This window comes from Emys orbicularis, chromosome 5 (genome assembly GCF_028017835.1).
Source record: "Emys orbicularis isolate rEmyOrb1 chromosome 5, rEmyOrb1.hap1, whole genome shotgun sequence".
NCBI classification, from domain to species: domain Eukaryota; kingdom Metazoa; phylum Chordata; order Testudines; family Emydidae; genus Emys; species Emys orbicularis.
Window position 1 is genome coordinate 861,746 of NC_088687.1, and position 21,723 is coordinate 883,468.

General features: G+C 48.1%; 1 protein-coding gene across 1 annotated transcript in view; it reads left to right on the plus strand.

Annotated features, from left to right (window-relative positions):
• The window catches only part of TNKS (tankyrase), a 296,841-nt gene that overhangs the window by 57,904 nt on the left and 217,214 nt on the right, over positions 1-21,723 (plus strand). The window contains exon 3 of the mRNA XM_065404557.1: positions 1,555-1,650. Coding sequence (XP_065260629.1) covers positions 1,555-1,650 — 96 coding nt within the window. The remainder of the gene's footprint in view (positions 1-1,554; positions 1,651-21,723) is intronic.

Sequence of the window (21,723 nt, forward strand, 5' to 3'; positions counted from 1 at the left end):
ACACCAGGACCCACGCCCCCTGCCACGTTTCAGGTCCCTGTTCTAAAGCATGAAAGTACTAGAGCTTTTCAACAAAACAGCTGTACGGCTTTAACATGGGCAAAACAACATCTTTTTTCAATCTCATTCTTTGATACAGACAAACTACTTTTGTTGAAACTTTCACCCAAAAATTAAGACTGAGGCAGAAGCCTGGCATAGGAAATAGCCTAAATAATTAAAGTTTAGCAAAGTTATAAACAACTAAAACCGGGGTCGTCTTATGGGGACATGTCCGACAAACTTCAGTGTAGGTGGTGCTCCTAGCTCAGTCTGTAATAAAGCAGGTGTTTTCTTTGAAGAATCTCTCACTAGTTAGATATGATTATTACTGACTAGTTGGTTTTGTGCTGGATCAGTTAATTTTCTCTTTCTGGAATCCTGTCAGTTTAATGTTCGGCGTTTTATCAGTTGCAAGATGAAATACCTCCCAGTACTTTTTCATCATAAATCCATTGTAGTCTTGCAGCTTCATGACAAGCGTTGCTTGAGCTGCCCCAAATACCTGCTTTTCTTCTTAACTATAGTGTCCTTGAGACTGATTCTGCACTGTCTTGGACACTCTACTATCATTCACACCTGTGTAAAGTGGGTATAAAATGGTCATTCAGAATTGGTAGCATTTTACTTACTTTGTGCAGTATGCAGGGCAGTGGACAATTGGGCTCCTGGTATTTAATATTTGATGTTGGTGTGTGGACTTCACTATTTGTCATCCCATTCTTTAGGAAATGTTTTGGTCTTGAAAGTAAATGGTCTAAACTGTATTATTGTAGAGTTATTTCTGTTTAAGATTGGTTAAGTGTGGAATATCCATTTCTAGTTTCTTGCAAATGCTCTTATATGTGGTAATTCACTGTTGCAATATCCGACATGCCATATGGTTGTATACTGCTCTCTGCTTCAAATATTTTTATGTAATTGAATTTTTGTCTCAGTAGTTTCAGTAGAAAAAAATATTGTGGAGGGCAGTAACTTCTGAGCATCCAGACTGCAGGGTATCAGAGTAGCACATATTACCCTACTTATTACATTTTTTGGACACAGAGAGTATGTTTTCTGGTAAGGTTTCTCTGTAAATGGTGAGCCACTAAAAGACTTGAGCATTACTACTGTTCTGAGATAGAAGGATCTGGATATTCAGTAGTAAAAGGAGCAGCAGCAGCGGTAGTAAAGACAGAGCAGGTTCCACAGTTAGCATATTTCACAGTATGAGTCAGTGTGTACACAGCTTCCCAGATAGCTGCCTGCAGGAGGGAACCAAAACTGTATATTGAAAAATATTCAGGTTTCATGATTATGATGCTAAATCATGTGATTTTTACTATACCTTAAGTTGCCAACTTAGCTTTACTCAAGAGAGGATCCTTTGCTGCAGTGTATTTTAAAAAAAAAAAAAAAAAAGGGAAAATTGTGCAATGTGTGTTTATGCCTACACCATGCCGAGGAGACCCTTACCAGTAAATAATCTGTGTATCCCTGAGGTAAGATATTGTTTCTGCTTTCCCTGCACAGTGCTGCTGCAGCACGGAGCTGATCCAAACATTCGAAACACTGATGGGAAATCAGCGCTGGACCTGGCAGATCCTTCGGCAAAAGCTGTACTCACAGGTAAGAGACATAAGTTTCTATTGAATTGTCTTCTATAGTTCATTGGGTATATAACACTTCAGCCTCTTAAACCCTGACTGCCTTTCATTTTTCTTTAGCATAAAAACAGCAAAAATGTGTGTGTCATTATCAGGTTCCTTATTGAGTTGATATAACTGCCATTAATTGCCATGCCTCCAGAGGTTTGAATTGCTTATTCCACTTATTTGAGAGAATTATGTAATTAGAAAACATCATTCATTATTCACTGCATTTTTATCACTAGCCTTCATATGGGTTGAATTGCAGCCTCCATCCCCTGCAAAAAAAAAAAAAAAAAAAAAGTCAATTACTCAACAGTGAAGGTCTTAAAACAATCAAGGACGTTTGTATTACTGTAATAGTAGCTGTGATCAGAAAGGTAACCTGCTACCTTATAGCTTAAATCAATATTTGCTATGGATTTGTGTGCTGCTGTTCCTCCTCATCATTAGCCATTTAGATATAAGTGATGGGTGACTCTGAATTCTGTGGGCTATTAACCTAACCATTAAAGAATACTTTGCACATTATTTTTTACCAATGTAATGTTATTTTTATGTACCTGTATTTTTATATATAATACTTATTAATTACTTTAAAATATCAATGAACATGAAAAATTAGTATCTTATGGAAGAGTTATATGTCCAAAGTTCATATGCATTTTGTGCTGGTTTTGTTTTAAATGAGTTTTAGGAAATAGAGGTTAGAAGGAGATAAATGTGGCTATAAAAGCATAATTAGGCTGGGGATGAGATTCAGCAGTTGACCCTCATTGTCAATGACTAGCTATTTTTTCCCCTAGTGTTTTATTTGTCTTTGCCCTCTTCCCTCCTCTTCTGTATTGACCAGTTAATTTGTAGCTGATATGCTAATACAAAACCTGTCTCTCTCTCTGCATGCATATGTTTAGGAAGGGAGAATACAGCTCCCATCACATTTGGTCAGAAAACATTTTCCCCCTTTCTTTTTTCCCCCAATACACTGTTATGCATTATTATCTGAAGCTCTGAAGTGAACAGAGTGTGTTTGTGGAACAAAGGCTCTTTAAACACATGACTTAGTTCAATTACTCTGCCTCAAATTTAAAGAAACTCTTGTACTGTTAACATTAATGTTAACTGCTAATCAGGTTAATCTGATTTTTGTCAATTAATAAAAACTAAGGTAGTACAGACACTGCATGCGGGTAGGATATATGTGGGAATCAAGGCAACTTTAAAATAAACAACCTAGGAAGGGATTAATGTGAATGGAAAATTTAATTACAAGCAACACTGAACATTTTCTGCTTTGGGGCCACTGACTAATGGCAGCTTTTCAGGCTCTCCCTAAGGCCAGCCTCAGGTGTCAGGTCACCTTTGCAAAAGCTCTTCCTAAATTTACTGCTAACTATGACATGCGCCATTATCCATTTTAAGTACGTGGGGATCTTTTCACAGATTTCAGTGGGCATTGGATCAGGCCCATGTGCCTTTGGAAAAAGATAACAGTCTGTTGTAGCAAGTGTGTATGGGCTGGAAGTGGCCTTTTGGAAGGCTGTAGACTCTCCCTGGGTTAAGCATAGTTTGAAGTATGGAGCTTTCAATTGTTCTTCCTTATCTCCTAGCACAGGAGTGCCCAATTGTTGCAGTACTGAGGGATACCTTGACAAATTGATGGAAGCTAAAGGTCTGCACCGAAGCTGCATATAAACTTCAAATATAAATAGAACCAAATTTGCTTGTACTCTTCCTTTTTAGATTAATAAAATGAGTTCTTCTTCGAGTGCTTGTTCACGTCCATTCCACATTAGGTGTACGCGCGCCGCGTGCACGAACGTCGGAAACTTTTTCCCTCAGCGGCTCCCGTCGGGCCCGCAGGGTCTCCCTTCCCGCCAGAGCGGCGCCCCGCCCTAGCGTATATATATCCCTGCCGGCCCGACCCTCCCTCAGTTCCTTCTTACCGCCCGTGGCGACGTTGGAACAACTCTATCTCTCGCTTGAGAGTGTCCCTTAGCATAGCCATTAGCAATAGTTATCAGTTCATTGTATAGTTAAGTGTTAGTGTTAAGTAGTTATTTAGTTTTTCACAAAGACCAAAAAGATCTTGGTGATAGGGGTTTGGTCAACCCCGGCACCGGCCCTGGGCGGCGGGGCATGCCGCACGCCCAAGGCTTCAAGGCTTGTGCCGCAGGCCTATGCCAGTGAGCGACCCGCATGAGTCGTGTCTCCGTTGCCTGGGGGAAGCACACCAGAAGGAGCGCTGTAAAATTTGTAAGGCTTTCAAGCACAGGACACAAAAGGAGAGAGACTTTCGTCTTAAACAGCTCCTCATGGAGATGGCGTTACAGCCCTCCGCTTCCACGGTACCGTCGGCTTCGGTGCGGAGTGCCCCGGCATCGGTCCGCGACCCGACACCGGCGGTGCAGACTAAGCCTACGGTGCCGCCTCGGCGAGATCACGCCCGGCACCGGTCTGCTTCGCCGGCCAAGCCTAAGAGCCAGCCCAAGGCCCGGGGTCGCTCCCCGCACAAGAAGGTGGCACCAGCAAAGACCGCTAGTGCGACCAAGGCCGTGCCGGCCCCGATACAGGTCCCGGTACCAGTGGCTCCGGCGCCGAAAGGCCCGTCGAGCCCCGGGACAAGCGCGTCGAGTGAGGAGGAAGGGCTGGAGGAACTGTTGGAACAGCCCTCCACCCCGGACACATTTGAGGCGGCAAAGGACCTCATTGAATTGTCCTCCGTCAACACACTCCGCGCTAAAGACATTCCGCCGCGACTGCCTTCCAAGGGCAAGCCGGCGATGATGCGCCCATCGCGGTCGCCATCTCGGCACTGCTCACGGCGCCGGTCCCGGTCGAGCTCCGCCTCGGTGGACTCCCGGCTTCCCGCCGCGCAACGGGCCTCCAAACAAGACAGGCCCCGATGCGAGCGAGGCACCACCCCAGCAGCCCGGCTCGAGCAGGCACCGGGACGCTTCGATGGCGAGGGCCCCCAGACCATCCTCCCGCAGCCGTTCCCGGTCCCGCGGTCAACGGTACCATTCTCGGTCCAGATCGGCACGGCGCTACTCACGGTCCCGGTCCCGACGGCACCGCTCCCCGACACCGGACCGGCACCGCCCCACGGCACCGCCGTGGCCCTCTAGGTCACCGTCGCTTGCGTCGGAAGAGAGCTCGGGGTTGTCCAGATATGGCCGCAGAGGGCACGCCGCTAAAGGGCACGAGGCCTCTTGGCAACCGCATTGGAGCCATCCGGGACAGTGGCCGTTCTGGACCCCGTGGGCCTATCATCAGCAAGGCCCTCCGTCCAGAACCTCGAGATCGGGCCCTTCAGGAGACCGGTCCCGCTCCCCACGGTGCCGCCCCACCTCCCGTGCGGAGGCCACGGTCTCCAGACCACCTGATGCAGAGAGGGCGGACTCGGCACCGAGCCCGGCACCGTCCCTGACTCAGGGCAGGGGACGCACCCCGGAGGGCCGCCCCGCTGAGGAGGAGTTACAGGAAGATGAGGACGCTCAAAAGGCCATGACCTCCTCCTCCTCACCGGATGAAGCCGTGGCGGGCACAACAGTGTCCGGCCCTCCCCCGATCGACCACCGGGCACACCAGGACTTGCTCCGCCGGGTGGCCCTCAATTTGGGGTTGCAGGCGGAGGAGACGGTTGAGCAGGAGGACCCCATGGTAGACATTCTCAGCCCGGAGGGTCCCTCTAGGATTGCACTTCCACTAATAAAGACTGTACAGTCGAATTATAAGACTGTGTGGCAGACGCCAGCCTCCTCTGCGCCGACGGCAAGGGGCGTCGAGAGGAAGTACTTTGCCCCATCCAAGGGGTTTGACTTCCTCTTCTCCCATCCAGCCCCATGTTCGCTGGTCGTTTCGGCGGTCAACGAGAGGGAGCGGCATGGCCAGCAGGCCCCAGCCCCCAAGGCCAAGGAGGCAAAACGATTAGACTTGTTCGGCAGAAAGGTCTACTCGTCGGGAGGCCTCCAGTTGCGGATCGCGAACCAGCAGGCGATCCTCAACAGACATAATTTTAACTCCTGGGCGTCGGTGTCTAAGTTTAAGGATGCCTTGCCTCAGGGATCGCAACCCGAGTTTGCGGCCATTGTGGACGAGGGAAAAGCGGTGGCCAAGACCTCGTTACAGGCCTCGCTCGACTCGGCTGATGCGGCCGCTAGGACTATCGCGTCCAGCGTGGTGATGAGACGCTCAGTGTGGCTGCAGGCGTCTGGTCTTCCCCCTGAGGTGCAAAACACGCTCCAAGACCTTCCGTTTGAAGGGACAGGGTTGTTTTCAGAGCAGACGGATGCCAGGCTCCATGGCCTCAAGGACTCGCGGGCTACCCTCAAGTCCTTGGGGATGCATACCCCTGTGACACAGAGGAAGCCCTTCAAACCGCAGCCTCCACAGAGGCAGTACCAGCCTCGCCCTCGACACGAACCATACCGTAGGCGGGGCAGAGACAATAGGCGTAGGCGCAACAATACGCCTAACCAGGGCCAAAACCAGGGCAACAATAAGCCGCAGCCGGGAAATAAGCAGGGATTTTGAAGATGCGATCGAGGACAGCGTACCTCTCTCTTCCCCGGATCCTCCCCTGTGTTTCAGGGACCGCCTATCCCGTTTTTTCCGTGCCTGGTCCCATATAACATCAGACCATTGGGTCCTGCGCACGGTAGAGTCAGGATATGCCCTCCAGTTCTCCTCGCCCCCTCCCTCCCACCCACCACCCCCGTCCCTCTTCAGGGACCCCTCTCACGAGCAACTTCTCATGCAGGAGGTAAGGACCCTCCTCGCTGTAGGGGCGGTGGAAGAGGTTCCTACAGACCTCAGAGGAAAAGGGTTCTATTCCAGATACTTCCTCATTCCCAAGGCGAAAGGGGGCCTCCGTCCTATCCTGGACCTTCGCAAGCTGAACAAGTACTTGCAAAAACCACGTTTCCGTATGGTCTCCCTTTGTACCATCATTCCTTCCCTGGATCCGGGGGATTGGTACGCTGCCCTCGATATGAAAGACGCTTACTTTCACATCGCTATCCGCCCGGCCCACCGGCGGTTCCTGCGCTTTACTATCCAGCAGCGCCGTTTTCAGTTTACGGTCTTGCCCTTCGGCCTGGCAACGGCCCCACGTGTCTTCACGAAATGCATGTCCGTGGTGGCGGCCTTCGGAAAAGACGGATGCGCGTCTACCCGTACCTAGACGATTGGCTCCTGGCGGGCCGGTCAGAGGCAGAGGTTCGCGCTCACGTGACATTGGCGCTACAACTATTCCGCGAACTCGGCCTGTTGGTCAATGTGCCCAAGTCCTCACTAGTCCCCACACAGAGACTGGAGTTCATAGGGGCAGTCCTGGACTCGGTGGCGGCACGGGCGAGTCTTCCCGTATCGCGATTCCTGGCGATCCAGGAGGCCGTGACCTCCATTCAGAGATTCCCCACGACCACGGCCAGACGTTGCTTACAGCTCTTGGGGCACATGGCGGCATGCACCCACGTAGTTGGACACGCCCGCCTCAGGCTCCGGCCTCTGCAGCTGTGGTTGGCCCAAGTATATCGCCCCAACAGCGACCCATTGGACATGGTCGTCACGATCCCGGCTCGGGTATCGAGCGCCCTCTGTTGGTGGCTCGACCAACAGCAGGTCTGTGCGGGGGTCCCGTTCGCCGCCCCACAACCAGTTCTGACGTTAGTGACAGACGCGTCGGACCTTGGTTGGGGGGCGCACCTGGGGGACCTGCGCACTCAGGGCTTGTGGTCCAGGGAGGAACAGTTGCTTCACATCAACCTGAAGGAGCTGAGGGCGGTTCGCCTCGCCTGCCAGACCTTTCACGCCGCCATAAGAGGGCACGGCGTGTCAGTTCTGACGGACAACACTACCGCTATGTTTTACATAAACAAGCAGGGCGGGTCCCGGTCCTCTCCTCTCTGTCGCGAGGCGCTCCTCCTCTGGGACTTCTGCATAGCCCATTCAGTACACCTCCAGGCTGCATATCTCCCCGGGGTCCAGAACGGATTGGCGGACCGTCTCAGCCGGTCCTATCTCATGCACGAGTGGAGGCTGAGACGGGACATCCTCCGTTCAATCTTCCTGAGGTGGGGGTTTCCCCAGGTGGATCTGTTTGCCACCATGGACAACAGCCAGTGCCCACAGTTTTGCTCCTTCCAGAACCGCAGTCCGGGCTCTCTGGCGGACGCCTTTGCAATCCCGTGGGGCGGGAGCCTGCGGTATGCCTTCCCCCCGTTCCCACTCATCCACAGGGTCCTCCTAAAGACCCGCAGGGACAGGGCGACGGTCATTCTCATCGCCCCGGCGTGGCCACGTCAGCACTGGTTTACAACTCTCTTAGAACTGTCCGTGACCTCTCAGATAGCCCTCCCCCTCCATCACGACCTCATAACACAAGACGGAGGTCGCCTACTCCACCCGAACCTGCCATCGCTGCATCTCACGGCGTGGCTTCTCTCTGGCTAAGTGAGGTGGAGCACAGGTGCTCTCAGGAGGTCCAGCAAATCCTCCTGGGTAGTAGGAAGCCCTCCACAAGGGCGACCTACCTTGCCAAGTGGAAACGCTTCTCCCTATGGTGTGAGCCTCAGCACATCCAGCCCTTGCAGGCCTCGATACCACTGATTCTGGACTACTTGCTGCACCTCAAGCATCAAGGCCTTGCCCCCGCTTCTATTAAGGTGCATCTAGCCGCCATATCGGCGTTCCACCCGGGGGCATTGGGGCTGTCCGTATTCTCCAACCCCACTGTGGTCTGATTCCTCAAGGGGCTGGAAAGGATGTTCCCCTACTCTCGCCCACCTATACCCCCGTGGGACCTCAATCTGGTCCTCACTAAGCTCATGGGGCCCCCCTTTGAACCCCTGGCCTCTTGCTCCCTCATGCACCTTTCTTGGAAGGTCGCGTTTCTCGTGGCCGTCACATCGGCTAGGAGGGTGTCGGAGTTGAGGGCCCTCACCTCGAAGCCTCCTTATACTGTCTTTCATAAGGATAAGGTGTAGCTTAGACCTCACCCTAAATTCCTCCCTAAAGTGGTCACGAGTTTTCACATGGGGCAGGACATCTGTTTGCCGGTGTTCTTCCCCAAGCCCCATATGGACCCACGCCATCGTAGCCTGCATACCCTCGATGTTCGGCGGGCGTTGGCTTTCTATCTGGACCGTACCAGGCCTTTCCGCAAGTCGACTCAACTGTTTGTGGCCATTGCGGAACGGATGAAGGGCCAGCCTATTTCGACGCAACGCCTGTCGGCGTGGATCGTGCTTTGCATACGCACGTGCTACGAGCTCGCCAACATGCCTGCACCTCAGATCCGGGCTCACTCTACTAAGTCCTCGACGGCCTTCTTGGCGCAGGTCCCGCTCCAGGAGATCTGCAAGGCAGCCACCTGGTCGTCGGTGCATACCTTCACAGCCCACTACGCGATCCACCATCAGACCCGAGATGACGCGATGGTCGGCAGGGCTGTGCTTCAATCAGTTATTCCTTGACTCCTACCCTCCTCCAATGGTAAGCTTGTGAGTCACCTAATGTGGAATGGACGTGAACAAGCACTCGAAGAAGAAAAGACGGTTACTTACCTTCTGTAACTGTTGTTCTTCGAGATGTGTTGTTCACGTCCATTACACTTCCCATCCTCCTTCCCCTCTGTCGGAGTCACCGGCAAGAAGGAACTGAGGGAGGGTCGGGCCCGCAGGGATATATATACGCTAGGGCGGGGCGCCGCTCTGGCGGGAAGGGAGACCCTGCGGGCCCGACGGGAGCCGCTGAGGGAAAAAGTTTCCGACGTTCGTGCACGCGGCGCGCGTACACCTAATGTGTAATGGACGTGAACAACACATCTCGAAGAACAACAGTTACAGAAGGTAAGTAACCGTCTTTTTTTTGTTTACTCTCACTAGCAGTGAGAGCTTGCAGTTCCTCAGTTTTGTCCTGAAGGTGGTTCTTGGCTACATTTTGGCCCTTAGATTATACATTGTGTATCTGTCCCCTAGCTGTATACACTGGTAACGCATCACACCTTCAGCTGGCATACAACAGACTTAATAGGTTTAAAAATGTTGTAGCTGGAATCCACCTAAATCAGAACTTATTAGTGACTTTGTTTTGTGGAGACTATTCATCTGCATATCTTCTCTGTTAAGTGTCTGCTTTCCCATGTATTTCCAGTGTGCTACATCTTTAGGGGCTCTCCTCTGACTTAAAGGGATTTGACAGAAAATTTTGGTGGCTCGAGCTTCACGATAGCCTTTGGCAGTGGCATCCTCTCTGAGATCAGATATAACAGTGTTTTAGAAAGTATTGTTTAGTGAGATGAGTACTAGATTATACTTCATTTACAGTATTTGTATGTTGCATGGTGATATTTTTGGAGGTGCTCAATGTTCGACTAACACTGCTCCTCTTAAAGACAATGATAAAACTCCTCCTGACTTTAATGGGAGCAGAGTTAGACTAATGCCAAGTGTATTTGAAAACTCAGCCAAGCCTTCATTATGCTTGTACCTTTAGAGAACTCACTTATAAAAGCAATGTTGATTTATTGCTGTTGTTCATGTAGGGTTTAAGAGTCCATGTGTGTAATATGGTCACTGCTGCATAGTTTATGAGAGACTGAGATTCCTCTTACAAGCTCATTTATTTACCCAATGAGTTTTATGCATTGATACATGCTTTGGGAATAAACTTCTGTGGTGAACTTTTTGTGAACTACAAATTAAAGAGAAAAAGTGAATAGAGAAGTCATTAATACACTGGCTAAGTCATAAAAGAAATACTTCAGCCAGATTTATGAAAGAAGAAAAACCCTACATTTGCTCAATAATGGTAGTTTAGTACTTTCTTCCCATGTAGATTGCATTCCCAGCAATATTAAGCACAGTGGCGGCAATTGTCACATCCACAGCGATTCCATTTTCTTCATCTTCCAAACTAGGAAAATGTATTTACCACCCCGTCTCTGAGACGGGGGGAAGGGTATATAATGCAAGGCCTTCAGGGAAGACTTCCAGCTTCTCTTCTAATACATTTTCTTAAAATTGTTTTTGTACAAAGAAGACACAATGCAAATGAGGGACCAATTTTATGATGGAAATGGCATTCTAAAGTTTGCTCTAAAATTGAAACTGAGTCTATAACTGTTTAATTTCTCTAACATCAGTTAAGTAAACACCCAGTTTCGGCTCCTGAAAATAGTTGTATATTCATCTAGAGGGGGGCAATTGTGTTCTGATACCTACACTCAGAAACAAGCTTCCCTTCCTTCTGCAAGTAACCAAGTCATCCCTGCAGTGACAAACATTTCATGCCAGTGGTTATCTCAAATTTTTTAAACTCTTATGCCTTTCTTAACAAAGTACAGCCGTCTCTATCTGTTCCACCAGGTTGACTGAAGAAGGGTTTTCATCACTGTGACAGGGTATACCTTGCACCAGTCCCGAAAAGGTTAATTTGGCTTTGCAGGCTGAGGAAGCCCCACCCCTCTTACTCTGCTGAGCATGCTCAGCCTGGAGGCAAAGTATAAAAGGAAGCAGCCCAACTCAGTCTGGGCAGGCTGCTGAAGGGGTAGGATGCAGACTGCAGGCTCTCTCCAGGGAGCTGCTACAGGCCCTGATTACAGAGCCACGGCACACAGAAGTCCAGGCGGACTCCAGGCTGCCTAATGAGCCCAGAGAAGGGACTGTGCCGGCAGGAGCTACGCCACTTGACGACCCCAGACACCCTGGGGAACAGTGGAGCATCGCTGAGGGAGAAAGGGTAGGAAGCAGCCCAGGGGACTTAGACTGTTCTCCAGTGAGTGAACTGGGGAACCAGTTAGCGTGTTATGGGAGGATCCCTGCTGACTTGGTGGTGAGCACCCCCACCATCGCCAGGGCCCTTGGCTGGGACTCGGAGGAGCTGGGATGGCCCAAGTCCCCCTACCCTGGGCGCCACATACCCCTAAGTGACGCCCCACTTCCCCAACGGGCCATGCAATCCCACAGAGGTGGGTTACTTTAATGACTCAGGCCATTAGGCCACGCTGCCCTGCTGGAAGGGCCGCTTATTGTCATCGGCCATTGGGCCACGCTGCCCTTAGCAGAAGGGCTGCTTTACTGACTCTGGCCATCATGCCACGCTGCCCTGAGTGGAAGGGTCACCCGTATGGATTCTAGCTCTTAGGCCACACTGCCCTGAGCGGAAGGGCCGCTTTATTGACTCCAGCCACTAGGCTGCACTACCATGTTTTATAGTCAGGATCATGAACACAGGACCTAACTGGCTGCTGTGCAGATTTTTCCCCTTCTTCTCACCATATGTGACCCGGCACCTGGGACGGAGTGTACCTACCCTGCAACAAACACACCTTTCTTTTGGGGCTAAAATTTCTGTATTGTCTTTATACCAGTATTGCTATAAAAATTAAATACCCATGTCTAAACAACTGGTAAGGTTATACACATCCTGCAGCCTTTTAAAGAAGCTTTCTAGTTACCTCTTCCTTAAATTGCTAAACAGTTTTTAGATTATTAACTCTTTGGGACAGGGACTGACTCTTAATCAGTGTTTGTACAGTTCCTAGCACAATGGGCCCTAATAATGAATGCAACTTCTGGGAGATGTATTGCAATACAAGTCCAATAAGTAACAGCCTCTAATTATTGCATTGTTCTACCTATTTCCATTTTAAATGTTAATATGTTTTTATTTTTCTTTTATGATGTCATATAATTAAAATGAATAGTGAATTTTCTCAGTTAAAGTTGCTGGTGTTATGAGCTTCACTACTCCTACTCCGACTCCTACTGCTTGCTATTCTGAGTTGCTTCTTGCATATGAATTGCCCATCAGTGCATTTGTGCAACTTCCAAAGCTATTAATGGGAGTTAAATACGCAGTGAGTGGAAAGTATACACTTTGATAGGTGAGGGTTCCCCTAGAAATGAAAAGCCCAAACCTGAATGCCTTAGACCCTTTCCCCAGAAAAAAGAAATAATATTAGGGAAAACTAATTTCTTGTTCATGAACTGAATCAACTTTCCAAGTTAGAACAAAGACAGTACTTATTATGAAAATAAAAATACCCCACTTTTCTTTAAAAAAAAAAAAAAAAAAAAAAAAGTGTTGCTCAAATCATATATTCAGCTTTTCTCACCCTCAACTATTTTTTAAAAAGATGTTATGTTAGGGACACGTAGATTGGTAGTGGTGAAGCTGGGCTAACACTACAGAAAAGTGTTAATGAGCATTTATATGAGTAAGCCTTTAGTTTATTTTGGCATTTGATCCCTTTTTGTTAGTTTTCTATGAACACTCACAGGAGTGATTTTTTTTGTTTTGTTTCAAAGAATGTACATAAATGTTCATATGAAGATTTGTACCAAGTGTTTGTGCAGCCATTCTGAAATCATCTTTGATTCTTTTATTTAAAAATGTTTGTCAGTCACTCAGGGAGCAGAAACAATGACATGTGATGTGTTACCTTCTTAGTGTAAGCAAGTAGTTCACACACAACCTATAGGCTGAGATATGTTTACATAAAATGTACACATTTGTACAAAGAAATCCCATCAATGGATAATTTATTATTAGAAAAAAGGGCAAAATCTGCTGGATATTTTACTGCAAATAATTTACCAAGGTTTGGAGAGTTGGAGAAAGGACTTTGTGCACAACCTAACTGACTCTTTCATTTTAAGTAAGAAGCTTCAAAAGGAGGGGATAAATTTTCATTTCTTCTTCGAGTGCTTGCTTATGTCCATTCCATGTTAGGGGTGTGTGTGTGTGCGCGCCATTGCCGGAGATTTTCCCCTCAGTGGTATCCGTCAGGCTGGCTCTAGCACCCGTATGTTTATGTGCTGGTTTAAGGAGCCTGACTGGCCCTACATCCTCTCAGTTCTTTCTTATCTCCCGTGAGAGTCGCTGGAACAACTTCTCTTGTTTCAGCAAGGCGTTCAATCAGTGATTCTGTAGAGGATGCTTGCTGGAACCGAGAAAGGACAAGGAAAGGAAGTGCTGTGGAGTGTGACCTGCATTGTGCCCCTCCTCTAGCCCCGCTCCATACGTGGCACTGTCGATTCTACCCTGCTTGTAGGTGCCGTTGAGTCCAGTGCAGGACCATCCATTGACACTGGGGGGACGGGACAGGGGACGGGGACATTGTGGCACCACCGGGAGTGCGCCCTGACCTTCTACATTGAAAGAACCAAGCCATTCCATAAGTCCACACAGCATTTTGTATCAGTAGCAAACAGGATGAAAGGCCTACTGGTCTCGGCTCAGAGAATTTCTTCCTGGATCTCTTCCTGCATTCGTGCTACGAGCAGTCGGGCGCCCCACCACTTACCATCTTGCTAGCCCATTTGATGAGAGCTCAGGCTTAATCAGCAGTGTTTCTGGACCAGGTCCCGATTCGAGATATCTGCAGAGCAGTGACCTGGTCGTTGATACATACTCTCTCCTCCCACTATGCCATCACCTAGCAGGCTAGGGATGATGCCTAGTTTGGTAGCAATATTGCAATTCACATGTCCATGATCTCCGAGCCCATCTCATCAGGTACCACTTGGAGTCACCTAACGTGGAATGGACATGAGCAAGCACTCGAAGAAGAAAAAACAGCTACTAACCTTTCTATAACTGTTGTTCTTTGAGATGTGTTGCTCATGTCCATTCCACGACCCACCCTCCTGTCCCTCTGTCAGAGTTAGCTGGTAAGAAGGAACTGAGAGGGTCTGGGGCTGGCTGGGCCCCTTATACTGGTGCATGAACACGCGGCAGAAGAGGGCGCGAGAGCCGGCCTGATGGATACCACTGAGGGAGAAATCTCCGGTGATGGTGCATGTATTATTTAGCATCTGTTTATAAGAGTTAAAACTTTGCAAAAAGGTTGATCAGGTATTGTATGTTCTGTCAGTCCCATCTGGTGTGCATTATGAGTGTATGTTAGATTAGCAAATAGATTCTTTGGTATAATGGAGCCATGCAAAGCACAGCTTTTGATATAGTGAGTGTTGGTTCATATCCATGAGTTACAATAGCACCAGAGCTTTGCAAGCTTCTTATTTTGTATATACTTTAGTTTTACTTTGAATGCTAACACTTTATTTTTAAGCCTCCATGGTTCTTTTGTTGCTACCATACTTGAATAGAGAGGTACAGCAATTAACTATTAATAATACACATACATTTTAACAGTCCAAACCATCTGTTCAAGAGTGCCTGCCTATTTTTGCTTGCTCTCTGGTTCCACCTTCATTTTTTCCACTGTATCTGTTACTCTTTGCGCTCCAAGGAGAGGAGAGGGACTTTCTTTTGGCATCAGTTAGGCTCTTAGCCCTGGTCTACACTATGAGTTTAGGTCGAATTTAGCAGCGTTACATTGATTTAACCCTGCACCCGTCCACACGACGAAGCCCTTTTTTTTGACTTAAAGGGCTCTTAAAATCGATTTCTGTACTCCTCCCCCGACGAGGGGATTAGCGGTGAAATCGACCTTGCTGGGTCGAATTTGGGGTAGTGTGGTCGCAATTCGACAGTATTGGCCTCCGGGAGATATCCCAGAGTGCTCCATTGTGACCGCTCTGGACAGCACTCTCAACTCCGATACACTGGCCAGGTAGACAGGAAAAGGTCCGCGAACTTTTGAATCTCATTTCCTGTTTGGCCAGCGTGGCAATCTGCAGGTGAGTGCAGATCTCATCAGCAAAGGTGACCATGATGGAGTCCCAGAATCGCAAAAGAGCCCCAGCATGGACAAAATGGGAGGTACGGGATCTGATCGCTGTATGGGGAGAGGAATCTATGCTATCAGAACTCCGTTCCAAAAGACGAAATGCCCAAATATTTGAAAAAATCTCCAAGGACAGAGGCTATAACAGGGACCCGCAGCAGTGCCGCGTGAAACGTAAGGAGCTGAGGCAAGCCTACCAAAAAACCAGAGAGGCAAACGGCCGCTCCGGGTCAGAGCCCCAGACACGCCGCTTCTATGATGAGCTGCATGCCATTCTAGGAGGTGCCCCTACAACTACCCCACCCCTGTGCTTTGACTCCATCAATGGAGTAGCACGCAACAGGGATGCGGGTTTTGGGGACGAGGAAGATAGCTCACAGCAAGCAAGCGGAGAAACGGTTTTCCCCGACAGCCAGGAGCTGTTTCTCACCCTGTACCTGGAGTCCGTACCCCCCAAACCCACCCAAGGCTGCCTCCCAGACCCACCAGGCGGAGAAGGGACCTCTGGTAAGTGTACCTTTGTAAATATTATACATGGTTTAAAAGCAAGTGTGTTTAATGATTAATTTGCCCTGGCATTCGCGGCCAGTACAGCTACTGGAAAAGTCTGTTAACGTGTCAGGGGATGGAGTGGAAATCCTCCAGGGACATCTCCATAAAGCTCTCCTGGATGTACTCCCAAAGCCTTTGCAAAAGGTTTCTGGGGAGGGCAGCCTTATTCCGTCCTCCATGGTAGGACACTTTACCACTCCAGGCCAGTAGCAAGTAGTCTGGAATCATTGCATAACACAGCGTATGGTCCTGGTGTTTGCTGGCATTCAAACAACATCCGTTCTTTATCTCTCTGTGTTATCCTCAAGAGAGTGATATCATTCATGGTCACCTGGTTGAAATAGGGTGATTTTATTAAGGGGACATTCAGAGGTGCCCATTCCTGCTGGGCTGTTTGCCTGTGGCTGAACAGAAATGTTCCCCGCTGTTAGGCATGCAGTGGGGGGAGGGGTGAAGCGATCATCCCAGAGAATTAGGTGTAGGGGTGTGTGTGTGTGTGTGTGTGTGTGTGTGTGTGTGTGTGTGTGTGTGTGGTGGTGATGGGGGGGGTTTAGTTGGGTTTGTGCTGCATGTTAACCCGAAAACCGCAGCCCCTCCTTTTAAATTGCCAACCCATTTTAAATAAAGAGTCTACCCATTGTTCTCTAAAATGTCTTTTTAACTACCACTCTCCCTTTTTTTCCCTCCACCAGCTGCAAATGTTTTAACGCTCAGACTATCTTTTCCTTCCCAGAGGCTAGCGAAGATTAGAAGGCGAAAAAAACGCACTCGCGATGAAATGTTCTTTGAGCTCATGCAGTCCTCCCACACTGAAAGAGCCCAGCAGAATGCGTGGAGGCAGACAATGTCAGAGTCCAGGAAAGCACAATATGAACGCAAGGACAGGTGGCGGGCTGAAGATGATAGGTGGCGTCAGCTTGGCAAGAGGCAATGCTGAGGCTACTGGGGAACAAACTGATATGCTCCGGCATATGGTTGAGGTTCAGGAAAGGCAGCATGAGCACAGACCGCCGTTACAGCCCCTGTGTAACCAACTGCCCTCCTCCGCAAGTTCCATAGCCTCCTCACCCATATGCCCAAGAATGTGTGGGGGGGGCCCTCCGGGCACCCAAACATTCCACCCCAGAGGACTGCCCAAGCAACAGAAAGCTGGCATTCAATAAGTTTTAAAGTGCAGTGTGGCCTTGTCCTTCGCTCCTTCCCCCCCCCCCACCCGGTGCTTCCCTCCTCCCCCACCCCTCTGGGGCTACCTTGGCAGTTATCCTCCTATTTGTGTGATGAATTAATAAAGAATGCATGAATGTGAAGCAACAATGACTTTATTGCCTCTGCAAGCGGTGATCGAAGGGGGGAGGGGAGGGTGGTTAGCTTACAGGGAAGTAGAGTGAACAAAGGGGGGGGAAGGGGTGTTTCATCAAGGAGAAACAAACACAACTTTCACACCGTAGCCTGGCCAGTCATGAAACTGGTTTTCAAAGCTTCTCTGATGCACACCGCACCCTCCTGTACTCTAACCACCCTGGTGTCTGGCTGCGTGTAATCAGCGGCCAGGCGATTTGCCTCAACCTCTCAGCCCGCCATAAATGTCTCCCCCTTACTCTCACACATATTGTGGAGCGCAAAGCAAGCAGTAATAACAATGGGAATATTGGTTTCGCTGAGGTCTATCCGAGTCAGTAAACTGCGCCAGCACGCTTTTAAACGTCCAAATGTGCATTCTACCACCATTCCGCACTTGCTCAGCCTATAGTTGAACAGCTCCTGACTACTGTCCAGGGTGCCTGTGTATGGCTTCATGAGCCATGGCATTAAGGGGTAGGCTGGGTCCCCAAGGATAACTATAGGCATTTCAACATCCCCAATGGTTATTTTCTGGTCTGGGAAGAAAGTCCCTTCCTGCAGCTTTTGAAACAGACCAGAGTTCCTGAAGATGTGAGCGTCATGTACCTTTCCCGGGCATCCCACGTTGATGTTGGTGAAACGTCCCTTGTGATCCACCAGTGCTTGCAGCAGCATTGAAAAGTACCCCTTGCGGTTTATGTACTCGCTGTCTTGGTGCTCTGGTGCCAAGTTAGGGATATGGGTTCTGTCTATCGCCCCACCACAGTTAGGGAATCCCATTGCAGCAAAGCCATCCACTATGACCTGCACATTTCCCAGAGTCACTACCCTTGATATCAGCAGCTCTTTGATTGCGTTGGCTACTTGGATCACTGCAGCCCCCACAGTAGATTTGCCCACTCCAAATTACATAAGAACATAAGAACATAAGAAAGGCCGTACTGGGTCAGACCAAAGGTCCATCTAGCCCAGTATCTGTCTACCGACAGTGGCCAATGCCAGGTGCCCCAGAGGGAGTGAACCTAACAGGCAATGATCAAGTGATCTCTCTCCTGCCATCCATCTCCATCCTCTGACGAACAGAGGCTAGGGACACCATTCTTACCCATCCTGGCTAATAGCCATTTATGGACTTAGCCACCATGAATTTATCCAGTCCCCTTTTAAACATTGTTATAGTCCTAGCCTTCACAACCTCCTCAGGTAAGGAGTTCCACAAGTTGACTGTGCGCTGCGTGAAGAAGAACTTCCTTTTATTTGTTTTAAACCTGCTGCCTATTAATTTCTTTTGGTGACCCCTAGTTCTTGTATTATGGGAATAAGTAAATAACTTTTCCTTATCCACTTTCTCAACATCACTCATGATTTTATATACCTCTATCATGTCCCCCCTTAGTCTTCTCTTTTCCAAACTGAAGAGTCCTAGCCTCTTTAATCTTTCCTCATATGGGACCCTCTCTAAACCCTTAATCATTTTAGTTGCTCTTTTCTGAACCTTTTCTAGTGCTAGAATATCTTTTTTGAGGTGAGGAGACCACATCTGTACACAGTATTCGAGATGTGGGCGAACCATGGATTTATATAAGGGCAATAATATATTCTCAGTCTTATTCTCTATCCCCTTTTTAATGATTCCTAACATCCTGTTTGCTTTTTTGACCGCCTCTGCACACTGCGTGGACATCTTTAGAGAACTATCCACGATGACGCCAAGATCTTTTTCCTGACTCGTTGTAGCTAAATTAGCCCCCATCATGTTGTATGTATAGTTGGGGTTATTTTTTCCAATGTGCATTACTTTACATTTATCCACATTAAATTTCATTTGCCATTTTGTTGCCCAATCACTTAGTTTTGTGAGATCTTTTTGAAGTTCTTCACAATCTGCTTTGGTCTTAACTATCTTGAGTAGTTTAGTATCATCTGCAAACTTTGCCACCTCACTGTTTACCCCTTTCTCCAGATCATTTATGAATAAATTGAATAGGATAGGTCCTAGGACTGACCCTTGGGGAACACCACTAGTTACCCCTCTCCATTCTGAGAATTTACCATTAATTCCTACCCTTTGTTCCCTGTCCTTTAACCAGTTCTCAATCCATGAAAGGACCTTCCCTTTTATCCCATGACAGCTTAATTTATGTAAGAGCCTTTGGTGAGGGACCTTGTCAAAGGCTTTCTGGAAATCTAAGTACACTATGTCCATCGGATCCCCCTTGTCCACATGTTTGTTGACCCCTTCAAAGAACTCTAATAGATTAGTAAGACACGATTTCCCTTTACAGAAACCATGTTGACTATTGCTCAAGAGTTTATGTTTTTCTATGTGTCTGACAATTTTGTTCTTTACTATTGTTTCAACTAATTTGCCCGGTACCGACGTTAGACTTACCGGTCTGTAATTGCCGGGATCACCCCTAGAGCCCTTTTTAAATATTGGCGTTACATTAGCTAACTTCCAGTCATTGGGTACCGAAGCCGATTTAAAGGACAGGTTACAAACCTTAGTTAATAGTTCCGCAACTTCACATTTGAGTTCTTTCAGAACTCTTGGGTGAATGCCATCTGGTCCCGGTGACTTGTTAATGTTGAGTTTATCAATTAATTCCAAAACCTCCTCTAGTGATACTTCAATCTGTGACAGTTCCTCAGATTTGTCACCTACAAAAGCCAGCTCAGGTTTGGGAATCTCCCTAACATCCTCAGCCGTGAAGACTGAAGCAAAGAATCCATTTAGTTTCTCCGCAATGACTTTATCATCTTTAAGCGCTCCTTTTGTATTTTCATCGTCAAGGGGCCCCACTGGTTGTTTAGCAGGCTTCCTGCTTCTGATGTACTTAAAAAACATTTTGTTATTACCTTTGGAGTTTTTGGCTAGCCGTTCTTCAAACTCCTCTTTGGCTTTTCTTATTACACTCTTGCACTTAAGTTGGCAGTGTTTGTGCTCCTTTCTATTTGCCTCACTAGGATTTGACTTCCACTTTTTAAAGGAAGTCTTTTTATCTCTCACTGCTTCTTTTACATGGTTGTTAAGCCACGGTGGCTCTTTTTTAGTTCTTTTACTGTTTTTCTTAATTTGGGGTATACATTGAAGTTGAGCCTCTATTATGGTGTCTTTAAAAAGGGCCCACGCAACTTGCAGGGATTTCACTTTAGTCACTGAACCTTTTAACTTTTGTCTAACTAACCCCCTCATTTTTGTATAGTTCCCCCTTTTGAAATTAAAGGCCACAGTGTTGGGCAGTTGAGGTGTTCTTCCCACCACAGGGATGTTGATGCCCGACTGCGAGTAGCTGTCTGGCGTTGCAAGCTTCCACATGGCTATCGCCACTCGCTTGTGAACTGTGAGGGCTGCTCTCATCTTGGTATTCTTGGTATTCTTGTGCTTTACATGGAAAAAGAAACATGAAAGTCAGTAGGCCGTTTTATTATAATTTACATGTTATCTTATTTTATCTCTTCTTCAACCTGCCAATCACTAAAAACAAACAAAAACCTGGTTCATAATGTATAATTTAAAAAAATCCACATAAATTTTCCCCTGGTGAGAAGAAGGGAGAAAGAAGGAAAGAACTGCCCATAAAGATGCTTTATGCAGAGGAGTTGTAGCTGTGTTGGTCCCAGGAGATTAGACAGACAAGGTGGGTGACGTGATATCGTTTATTGGATCAAGTTTGGTTGGTGAGAGAGACAAACTTTCGAGCTTACACAGAGATCTTTTTCAGGTCTGGGGCCTGGTCTATGCTACAAAGTTAGGTCGACAGAAGCCATGTTAAGTCGATCTAATAATGTACATGTCTACACTACCTAGTTCCTTCCACTGACCTAAATGGCCTGTAAAGTTGACTTCTAATCTCCATCTCCACGAGAGGTTTAGCACTTGATTCAACATCCACAGGTCGACATGGAGATAGTTTAGACACTGCGTTGTGTAATTCAAATGAAATTGGCTTCCAGGAGGTGTCCCACAGTGCTCCGCTGTGAACGCTTTGCAGAGCACTTTCAATTCTACTGCACGTCAGCCAGGTACACAGGAAACAGCCGCTCCCCTGTTAAAGCCCTGGGAACTTTTGATTTTTCATTTCCTGTTTGATCAGCATGGAGAGCTCGCCTGCACAGCTGATCATGGGGACTTAAGGCTGCAAACGCGTTCCAGCATGGAGTACACAGGAGGTGGTGGATCTCATTGCTGTGTGGGGAGAATTGTCTGTGTAGGCAGAGCTCCGATCCAGCAGAAGAAACACTGACATCTATGCCAAGATGGTGTGGTGCATGGGGGAGAAGGGCTACATGAGGGACATGCAGCAGTGCCGTGTAAAAATAAAGGAGCTTCGGCAAGCGTACCAGAAGACAAGGGAGGCGAATAGTCGTTCTGGTTCTGCCCCACAGACATGCCACTTTTATGAGGAGCTGCATGTGATTCTCGGTGGCAACCCCACCACTATCCCAAAACTCTCAGTG